Below are 10808 nucleotides of genomic sequence, written 5' to 3' on the forward strand. Positions count from 1 at the left end.
ACATCTAAGTGGCAACCAAAGAAACCATACACTTCACACATGGGATAGCCAAGTCCTGTATCCATAATCAGAAAGGTATGCTTGGAGCAGAGAAGTTAGCTCTTTTTGGTACAGCCAACATGAAAGCTCCAGGGAACAGGAGGGAAGAGTTTGCACAGACAAACATGGGGGTAGAGAAAGGCATTGGATCTTAGCTCAAAAGGCAACGTAGTTACTGATGGGAGCCCCATTAAAAAGATCTACCAAGCCCCAGAGTGGCTCTGCCCACTGCTTCTGGAAAACCCAAACCAGCCGCACCCTGTTCTCCTCACCTTCATGGCCAGAACACGTGAGGCCACCTGGGATGAACTGAGGCGCCGTAGAAAGTAGTCAAGCACTTCACATGTTGTCTGCTCATCAGCTTTGGGGCCCAAGAGCAAGTCCTGCAGACGCCCCAAGAGCTGCCTTTGCTTCTGCTGCCTCTGTGGAGAGACACATACCCATCCAGTGAGATCAAGTTGGAAACAGGCCCTTAACAAACACCTGACCTGGAACTGAGCAGGGGCCTCTCACCTGGCGCTTCTTGGCACGTTGCTCTTTGCTTTCTCCCTCCTCCTCTTCCTCACCGGAGGCAGACTCATCAGCAGCATCATGCAACAGGAACTCGCAAAGGCACTGGACTGGAAGGACATCCAGGGAGCCCTCGCTGGATTGCACTAGGTCTGCCAGCCATGGCATGGACTGGGAGGAGGCCTTGGGATGAAGACAGTGACAACGATAAGCTGGTGGAACCAGGATCCCACATGTTTCGCATGCCCAATTGGCAAGAGGCTGTCACAGATTGTAGCAAGATGCGACCCAAGAGAAATGAACCGTTTTCAGACCCCTCTAGCTGCTCCCATGCTTCCTCCCAGCCACACAGCCACTCTCCCAGGCCCTCAGGAAACCCACCTGCCTCTGGATGATGTTGAGTAGGAAGTCTGGGTGGCGGCTGCGACAGAGGAGGTGACCTAAGCGCAGGGACTGATTGAGACTTTTCACCTGCTCCAGGACATGTGGTGGAGGTCTGCGTGGGGGGCCCCTGCCAGAGACACACAAGCAGGACAAGCACATGGCCAATTGCCCCTTCACTAAGATGCAGAGTTTGCAAAAAGATGTGCACATGCCAGGGAAGAGGGAAAGGCAGGGGTACTCTATGTGGAAGGGCCCTGGTTCTTTTGCCCTACAGCTCCTCACTCACTCTGGCCAATACTGTCCTGTTTCTCCCCCAACTCTTTCCAAAAGCTCATACACTGGGCTTTTTCCTCAGCCCCACGAGATCTTCAGCCTTGTTCCTCCCTGTGAGTCCTGACACTGGGGCGAGACTGATTGCAGTATGAAGACTACTTACTGTGGGTCCAAGCTGGTCAGCTGAGACAGCAAGAGGCTGCTGCTCTCTGTAATAGTTTGCTTTGTGGACGCAGCAGCCAAGTGACCCTCAAATGCCAGAATCTCCTGCTTCTCCCGCTGAGAGATTTGAAGCTCGCGATTAATCATCTCTGTGCGGGTCTCCTCATCCGTCAGGGTGCAGGGAGGGTAGGAGTAATTACTAGGAAGAAGAGTCAGAGTTACTTGCTCAGCCCAGAACTTCAAGGAAGGTCAAAGAGTCAAAATGCTGCAATGTTTCTACTTCCAACAGCCAGTGAAAATGCCAGTAGGTCTTCCAAATGGGCAGGGGCATGAACACTTGCCAAGAAAGCACTTCCCACTGCCACCCCGGCATGTGCAAAGCCTGGCTCCACTGCTCGTGGAGGTCTCTCTCTCTCTAGGCTTGACCACAGCTGCCATTCAACAGAATTCACTTTGGCAAGCTTTGTCCCACAATCCCATCTTCCCTCCCAAGTGGGAGAGAAGGAAAGGAACTGGTCCACTGTAGCTTTGGTTCAAAAAGCTGAGGTCTAAGAGTGAAAATAAACTGAAAGACATAACTAACTTGGTCATAACCATCTCCATGAGCATCTTCAGCGAGGGGTACTCCTCCCAGGCAGCAAAACCTGCAACACAAGAGGAAACAACAGTCAGGGGACTGGACCCCCGCTGTCTACTCCCACCGCAACACATTCCACCAACATTCTAGACAGCTGCTAACATGGTTTCTAGCTTGTGCTTCCCCTCTAGACAACTCCACCCCTTCCCACCCACTTCTTATAACTCAACGCACAACCACTATACAATCAGAGTAAACTTCAGCCTTCCCCACATGCAACCTTAGCATAGACAGCAAGACTAGCACAAAGCACCCTGTAACAGCTTCCCTCAGCCCTATGGCATTCCAACTTACCAATGTTTTCAGGGTTGAACGCAGCCACGACGAGGAGAAGAGGCCAAGCTTTCCAGTAGAGAGTAGAGATAGCTAGATTTGGAGGCTGATACCTGGAAAAAGCCATTTCCAGAAGGTTTATTGTTTGCATGCAGAGCTGTTGCTCAGCCTTGGACCGTTTACATGTGGCATCATTGCCTTGCAGACACACCAGTTCAGTACTCTTCTCAGGTGAGCGCAGACAGAGAACTGGAAGAGGCAGGCTCAAATACCAACTGCAGACAGGACCCAGAGCTTCTCCACTGCTATTGATCCTCCCTGTGCTCTGAAGGACTTCCCAACAGAGTGAGACCTTGAGGAAGGTACCATTACTCTTGTCTGTATTGTAACACTGCAAAAACAAGTGTCTTACATCTGGGGGCCCATCTTGCCAGCAACAGCATGAAAAGGGGCTAGAATATCATATACAGGCTTATATATATGACCTTACCCTGCTGGCAGCTGGATGTTCTCTGGGTGGTGGTAAGTGCACAAGTTCAGGACTGCATCAATCAGCTGGATTCTCTCCACTCTCAGGACCTCTACATCTAAATAGAAAAGGGTAAAGAGAGGTGTAAATGGGGGAACTGGACTGAAAGTCATTTAAGGTTCAAGGTAATAGATCTCGCAGTAGACACTAACAAAGTCTTGGATCACAGGTTTTTATGGCATCACATGATTTTAGGAACAAAAACATCACAGTGAGGTGGAGGGAGAATTCAATAGCAGCTCTATAATTAAGGCTATATTGACTTTTTCAGCTAAGGCTTGGTTTAAATTCTTGTTTAGGGAAAAGTATCGTGTTATGTAACACCAGTTATTTGCTTTCAGTGAACAGATTTAATTACCTAGAAAATTAGTTACGTCTGTTCTGCCCCTCGAATACAGAAAAGTTCAAATGCATTTTAGATTTGATGCCTGACTCCACACGTTCCTTTTACTTATAACAGACTGTTTCAATACTTGAAACGGAAGCAGCTGTTGCTCTAGGTTTGGGCACGGCCTCACTGGGATGTTTAGTATTATTGCTCAGCTTTTCCCACGTACATTAGGAGGACTTGGATTAGACTTTTCTATTCACCAGTGGCCAAAGGTTGCTGTGTGCTATGACAGACACTTTGACAATGCTCCTAACTGTGACCCAATCAGCCTGAATGATACAAAGGCATTCTCCTGAGGAAAGTAGATATCAGGTTTGACACAGATGACAAAATCTGTAAGTCATCCTGGAGGTCAAAATTAAGTTTGTTATTGAGGCACAGATAAGGAGTGGGAAGATAAACAAGTACACCATTGTACAAGGTGTAGGTGAATGCAACCGTACCATTCATATACACCCCAATCCTACCGTCTGCCTGAACAGCTGCAGCCCGTTTCACCAGGTGGTCAGCAAGCTCCATAGCATCAGCAGGGCCAAGGGGAAGGTCCCGTGACAAACCAATCACCAGGATTCGCATGAGTGTATCTTCCAGGATGGGCACCTCAGAGCAGAGGCGAAGAAAGAAACTGAGGAGAGAGGAGGAAGTCAGTGGGTACTGCTGCCAGACAGAAGGGACCTCACCTGATAGCGCTGCTCAGACAGGGAACCAGCATGAGCAGACGAGAATCTACCACAGCTCTGCTCAATGGCCAGGGAGTTGCTTGACTCCCCCCCTACATTTTAATCCCACCCTGAAACAAACTGCCTTTAGCATTCAGTTTGGTTGGACCACCTGCAGCTGCACTCTGCTGCCTGGGGCAGATTTCAGCTGCCCAGAGCAGGATGCATCATCACTCTCCCTGTAATTGCAGCAGCACTGAGAGCTGCCTGGCTCTGGGGATGGGTGAAGGAAGAGAGAGAAAGCTAGAGGTTGGAGAATCCCTTGCCTAAGGGCACTGCAATGAGCTGTGAAAATCAAATCAGAGCAGATGTCTCCAAGACACATACAACAGCCTAAGCACCCAAAGCATCTCATCTTTTCCCCACTCCCTGCTGCCAAACCTCTGCCAAGGGCACCCCAGCTGGGCACACACTTACTTGCGGTCACTCTCAGGGGGCCAGTTGTCCCATTTATAGTATGTCTCTGGTTGCTCTGTGAACAGCACCTTGTGGAGGCTGCAGAGAGGCAGTAACAAGAAGGACAGTAACTGTTTCTGCAGCCCATTGCACATAGCCACTTTGGGAACTTAGAGGAGCTGCCTCAGAACATGTGTTACATGGCCAGCAGAAGGACACCCCACAGCTGGGGTTGCTGGTGGGCATCTGACCTACTGCTTTGGTGAGGGGTGTTCCACTACAGCTACCTAGGGGCAGTTGGTACCAACAGCAGTGGCAATTGTGGTGTGACACTTCCGTCTGCGATACCTCCATGGGAACCATTGACAGCTGTCAGACAGAATCAGGTTTCAGCTACTACTGGCTCCAGCTCGATCCGAGCTTGAACCCTCTGATCTGTTACCAATGTTGTGAACTATCTAATCCCTCTTCAAAGGGTGCACTCTGAAACAAGAGCATACTATCTAGTCACTGCCACGTACAGGGCTTTCCAGCTGAAGAACCAGGCTTCAGATCAAAAGCCCCACAATGTCCAGAAGACTTTCTCTGACAGCATTACTGGATTATTACTACTGTGGATGTTCTCCAGTTGGCTCTGAGAGCTGGCTGAACAGAGAAGACAGTTAGAAAAGGTTTGAACTGATGTTTGCTGTTGGCAAAGGGGCTGTATCTGAGGCCCTCTCTTGGGGTGAGGGCAGTGCTTCTGCTGCTTCAGTGATATGGGGGAAGAACTCTGATCCCCCCCTGAGCATATACACCATGGAACATGTGCTGTAAGCTCTGCAATGATGCAGGACAAGAATGAGAAGAGCAGCTTTACTAGGTAATGCCTCTGCTTTGCTGACCCTCCTACCAGTGCACGTAGTCCTTGGGTGCCAGTTTGCTGATAGACGGAACAACAGTGTGGAGCCACCAAACAGCATCTCGCTGGATTGCGGCGATCTGGTTCTGGAAGGAGCGCAGCACCTCCAGATCTGAAATAAACACCCGGTGTGTTACAGCTCCATTTTTTTCACAGCCCCTTGGAAGAATGGGGGAGACCAAGCTGGCTGTCAGGAACAGCCATTTTGCAAGCATGTGGTCCCAGTGGGTCAGCAGCTGCACTGAGTCCTGTGAGGCTACCCCACACACCCACCAGCATCCACTGCCACAAGCAAGCAGGCCTGGTAGTTCCCTTCCCCTGTTACCAGCAGCACGGCTCCGGGTCATTCACCAGCTGCTGGATTTACTGCCCCTCCAGTGCTCCCCAGCACAACAGCAGGTCCACGTGGCTCCACCCTGCAAGATCTAGGAGTCCCTTTCCATGCCCAGATGCCACATTATTTCCCCAGTGCCAGCAGGACACATAGTGCACATACCCCTTGTTGAGGGAAGGACCCCAGATTCCCAGGCTTACTCTTTTTCTCTCCTTTATCCCATGCGATCCCAGCCTCCTTCACTTGGGCCGTTATGCCGAGCATCATGGAGACAGCCAACAGGTCTGTTACATGGATGACAAATCGCTCCTAAGGGAAGAACAATGGAGTCAGCAGTATTTCAGATGCATCCCTGAGGCAAAGACCCAACTGAAAGGGCTGCTAGAGCTGCCTGGAAGATCAAGCTGGATGAAGAAGCAATGATGGCAAGTATCAATCAGGAGGCATCAAGACATGACAGACAAAGAAAGGTGACTAAGCTAGCTTATTCCTTCCTTAGGAGAGGGTTGAAGGGACAGTCATTGAACTGTAAGTACCAGTAAACAAGCTGGGCAGCCAGGATGTGGCTTCTTGGGCACAGTCACAGGGGTACAGGCAAGGAGGTGCATGAGCCATGGAATGAAGGTCAGGAGACCTGGCTGGGAGTCAAGCCGCCAAAGGGAGAAAGCCTCAGTGAGTCTCCTCTGGACACTACCAGGAGAATCAGCCGCTGTGTGAGAAAGAGACAAGGTGTACCTTGAATTCCATGTCGAGGTACTGGGGCTCCTTCCGCTCCTGCATGAGACCCAGGCAGAAAGCCTGGAAATTGATTTCATGCTTCGTTTGTTTGATGATCTCTCGCAGCAGCGCCCGTGAGGCCCGCAAGTAATCATCCTTGTTAGTCAGGAGATCCTGAAACACCATCGCCAGGTACTGAGGCACACAGAAGGGGACACAGGGAGAAACTCGTTAGCGCCCAGCATCAACTGTCAGCATCCATGGGCAAATGGACAAGACATGCTGAAGCCCTGCTGGCATCAGTGCCACCTGCTCAGCCCACAGTAATGCTAGAATGAATTTACTGAAGGGCTCCAAGAGAAAAGCTGCTCTCCAAAACATTTCTCACCAACATGATGGCCACGCTGATAGCAAAGCCAGACACCTGGAGCATGTGGGAGCAGGAAAGCACCAATGGACACCAGCTCCAGACACGTTTGGGACTCAGAGTTCCAAAAGAGGAATCTTACAGCCTCTCCCTGCAGTAAAGGTCCGGCTGAGTCCCTCTATCCCTTGGACAGAGAAAGACAGAGTCCAGGAGTCCAGCCAGGCAGCCGCCCCTACCTTTGGCGCTTGCTCTGAGCTGTGCTGCAGCACTGTGTACAGGATCTGCATGTTGTTGGGGTTTCTTGCGTTGGAAAGTTCGTTGAAAATCACAAACTTGATCATGGTGCCCAGGTTGTCTCGGTGCGCATTCAACAGCTCCCTGCAGAGGGAAGGCCAGAATTGTCAGAGCAACCCCAGCCTGGGGAATCCTCACTGCTGGGCACACGGGCCCTGTCTCTCAGTTCACAGAAAATGCACCGCAAGCAGAACAGAAAAGCACCAAGTATGTCTAGGACCTGCTGGCCAATTTCCAGAGCACCAACCTCTACCAATACTCATTACTTTACATGCCCCAAAATGAGCTTCTGCGAGGTTATATATCCCCCCCTTCCAAACAGTTCTGTAAGCCCCTTGGCACCCTCAACTGCAATCTGCTGACATGCCCCACTGCCTGCTTACCTAACACACAGCATGTAGTGGTTGAGAAGAACTTTGGGCTTGAGGCGGATTTTGATCAGGTTGGAGATGACCTCCATGTCCTCGGAGCCATGAGTATTGCAGTTCATACAAACTGACATAAGCAAGTCCTGGGCTGGTCTGGTCAGCTACGGGAGAACAGCAGGAATTGTCACCAGCCAGCCACTGTCACAGATGCCAGAGCTGGATGTTTGTGGCCCTGTAGGGCTGGACTCTCGTTACACTCACCTTTGGGTTCTGCAGCCACATCTCCAGCCTCTGGACAGCCATGAGCCGCACCTCCTTGTATCCACAGGTTGCAGTTAGCAGGCGAAGGAGGTTCCTGGACACATTATCCATGGGCTGGCGCCGGTTGAGCTGGTCTCGCAGCATGTCTAAGACATACTCTTCCACGCTCTCTGCCAAATCCTCGTACCTGAGCCAGGACAGACCAGATTTGCTGACTCCCACGTCCCAACCCTCTGCCAATGCACCTGTCATGCCTCACCAAACCCTGCAGACAGGGGCTCTTACTGTAAGCAGCATGGATGTCTGGCTCTACAGGAGTCAGTCCAGGCCATGCTGAAGTTACTGAGCAGTGCTGTGGGCAGACTAGCACAGCATCACTGCTGTGATGGGGAAGAAGCAAGCACTGTACCTGGGCATAAGCTGTCCCTCCTGCTCTGGGCTCATCTTCTCCTCTGCAATCAGTAGCTCACTCTGGCTGTCCTCCTCCTCTGGCATGGAGGGGTGGGGGCTACTCCCTGCAGATGGGCCAACACATGCTGTCACTACTTGGAAGAGCAGCTCCTAGGCTCACACTGCTTCCACAGATCCAGTGGTGGGGATGCCCCACCCCACCCCACCCCAACTCCACTGCCTCTGCCTTCCCCAAGAGTCCTCTGACCAGCACCAAGAGACATTCCTCCAGGGCTCACCCATCACTTGGTTTCTTTCTCCACATTCCTCCAGTGCTTTACACTATCTGGAGGAACCACCAATCCCCTCCTTTACCTGCCTTCTGCCAACCCCTCTGGTTCTGTCGTCTCTCAGGGAAAAGGTACACCAAACAGGACAGGCCAGCAGGCCCCCAGTCTGGATAAGGCCTTGCCCAGATCCCCTCCAGCTTGTCCCTAGACCTCTCAGGGTCCATCCCCTCCACCAAGTTCCTTCAATCGTGCTGCCCAGGTGCCCCCTCACCAGCGCTGAGGTCACCTCCGCTGCGCCCCACCTCCCCATGCAGCAGCATGCTTTTTGGGGGCATCTTGGTGTTGAACGCTGTCTGGATATTCTCCACGAAGGTCTTGCAGTGAGGGCTGTCCACCCAGATGCGCTCCCCCAATGAGTCCTCAATGTACACCTGCCAGAGGGTGAGAAGCCCAGAACGTGAGCGCGCCGAGATCAGTCTGAGGACTGGGCAGGGCCCGACCGCAGCACAACCAGAGTATTTTACACCCCAGGACACATTCACCCTCACAGACGTGCCATGGGGCAGGAAAGGGTTGTCCCCACTGCACAGAGACAGACAACCGTCAGCAAGTCACTGAAAGGCTGCGGCAAAGCAGAACCTGAACTCGTTGGACTAGTGTCTGGCCAGCGGACTGACCAGAGTCTCCGCTCTCTGAAGGAAGCCATATCAAAAGGTTTAAGGCATCTACAGCCCCCAACCCAGGGGACTGGATCCTTAGGCTCGAGCAATGCAAGCTCTTGATTGTAATCCCATTGCCGATGACAGCCAATCCAGGAACATTTTACTCAAAACCACACAATAGAGGAGAAATGGGGGTGAAGATGAGTGAGGGTAAAAGGACAGCAGGAGGCAGCAGCGTTTCAGCTCTTAACGCTCCAGGGTGGCAAACGTTCCTCTGAGAAACAGACATCGTGTCCCCCTACCTCCGAACTCAGCCAGAGGCCTCGATGCACACCTGTCCCTTCTTCGTACAGCCGCCTCCCCATCTCCCTGCGGCAGCGGCCCGCTCTCCCTCCACCAGCTACAGCCCACGCCAGGCACCGCGCTGCCCACGCCGGGAGCAGCAAGGAAGCCCCACGCGCGGGGCGACAACCAGCAGGACGGCCCTCGGCCCACCCGACTCCCACGTGCCTTGACAAAGATCTCCGGCCAGTTCTCATCTTCCTCGTAAGCCGCCATGAGAAGGTTACAAGCCAACACCGACACCAGGCTGTTCCCTTTCGCTTTGAAGTTGATGGAGGCGTCTCTCCGGAGAAGGCTGCACAGCGCCTGAGAGACAGGATGCGTTAAAGAGTTGCAGCCTCCGGGGAGACAAGACGACGGCTGGGAAAGGGGCGAGAGGAGGAAGCCCGCGCAGCTCGAGCCACGAAGGCACCCGAGCAAATCCCACCGCTCGCGTGGGCTGGCAGCGCCAATCCCGCGCCCACGTGGGGGCCCCCTCTCGCAGGCTCGCAGCTCCTCACCTCGATGACGCCCTCGGTGGCAAATATGTTGGGCTTGATCTTGGCCAGGTACATGAGGCTCAGGTACAGGGTGGTGTCGGGCTTGGCCCTGTTCATCTTCAGCTGCTTCACGGCCCCGCACAGCACCCCCTCGATGCGGTCGTCGTTGCCCTCCGCCTCCGCCGCCTCGATCTCGTCCAGCAGCACCGTGGGGACGACTGCGGCGGCGAACGCGCGGGGTCAGGACGCGGCGAGGGGGACGCGAGCGCTTCCACCCGCCCCCTCCCCGCAACCCCCGGGCGGGACACCGGCAGCTGCCCCCCCCCCCCGCCCCACTCTCCCGCCGCCTCCCGGCTGCGGGGCCGGCACCTTCGATGGGGATGACGGACGGCTCCTTGATGGAGGGCGAGATGGCGCGCTTCTCGGCCACGGCGGCCTCGGCCAGGCGGCCCAGCGCGCTGAGCGGCGGCGCGGGCGGCAGCTTGGGCCGCTTGGCCAGGCCGGGCAGGGCGGCGGCGGGCGGCTCGCGCTTGCGCTCGGGGGGCAGCGGCAGGGGCAGGGGGAGGCCGCCCCCGGCCGCCGGCTTCAGCAGCGCCGCCTTGGTCTCGCCGCCCGCGCCCTTGGCCCCCAGCGCGATGAAGTCGCCGGGCGGGGGGTGCCCCGACGGCTTGGCCGCCGCGCTGGGGCGCCGCGCCCCCGCCGCCTTCGCCCGGTTCATGGCGGCGCCGGAAGCGGAGACTGCATCCCGCCGGAAGTGAACCCCCTCTTTCCTTCACCCGGAAGCAAAACACAAGCGGAACTTCCGGGTCCAACCTGCCACACCGCCCCCTGCCGCCGGGAGGGCCCATTGGCTGCGCCGTCTGGCGGGAGGAGGGACACGTGCACTCCCCTCTCCCTCCCTGCAGCGACACCTGGTGGGCGGCGGTGGGAGCTGCAGGCTGTGCAGGAGGGAGGGCTCCTTGGCTCTGGCAGAGCCTGGGGCACATGGGGGGCAGGTGTGTGTGTGTGTGATCCTGGGGCACTGGGATCCCCCCCACCAGCCCGTCTTGCTCCCCGCTTGCGGACGCGTGCACACAAACACAGCTCCACA

At 54.6% G+C, this 10808-nt stretch overlaps 1 protein-coding gene across 2 annotated transcripts in view; it reads right to left on the reverse strand.

Annotated features, from left to right (window-relative positions):
* Window positions 1-10456, reverse strand: part of INTS1 (integrator complex subunit 1) — a 29901-nt gene extending 19445 nt beyond the window's left edge. For both annotated transcript variants that reach the window (XM_059716773.1, XM_059716772.1), the window contains exons 1-20: window positions 10088-10456; window positions 9740-9936; window positions 9408-9545; window positions 8507-8666; window positions 7965-8070; window positions 7556-7742; window positions 7310-7455; window positions 6869-7010; window positions 6284-6460; window positions 5749-5857; window positions 5206-5326; window positions 4335-4412; window positions 3666-3823; window positions 2769-2865; window positions 2300-2391; window positions 1952-2012; window positions 1370-1567; window positions 931-1060; window positions 553-732; window positions 312-461 (exon numbers count right to left, since the gene is read on the reverse strand). In XM_059716773.1, coding sequence (XP_059572756.1) covers window positions 312-461; window positions 553-732; window positions 931-1060; window positions 1370-1567; window positions 1952-2012; window positions 2300-2391; window positions 2769-2865; window positions 3666-3823; window positions 4335-4412; window positions 5206-5326; window positions 5749-5857; window positions 6284-6460; window positions 6869-7010; window positions 7310-7455; window positions 7556-7742; window positions 7965-8070; window positions 8507-8666; window positions 9408-9545; window positions 9740-9936; window positions 10088-10436 — 2976 coding nt within the window. In that variant the 5' untranslated portion in view covers window positions 10437-10456. The remainder of the gene's footprint in view (window positions 1-311; window positions 462-552; window positions 733-930; window positions 1061-1369; window positions 1568-1951; window positions 2013-2299; window positions 2392-2768; window positions 2866-3665; window positions 3824-4334; window positions 4413-5205; window positions 5327-5748; window positions 5858-6283; window positions 6461-6868; window positions 7011-7309; window positions 7456-7555; window positions 7743-7964; window positions 8071-8506; window positions 8667-9407; window positions 9546-9739; window positions 9937-10087) is intronic.
* Between the last annotated feature and the right edge of the window lie 352 nt (window positions 10457-10808).

This window comes from Alligator mississippiensis, chromosome 13 (assembly GCF_030867095.1).
Source record: "Alligator mississippiensis isolate rAllMis1 chromosome 13, rAllMis1, whole genome shotgun sequence".
Taxonomy (NCBI): domain Eukaryota; kingdom Metazoa; phylum Chordata; order Crocodylia; family Alligatoridae; genus Alligator; species Alligator mississippiensis.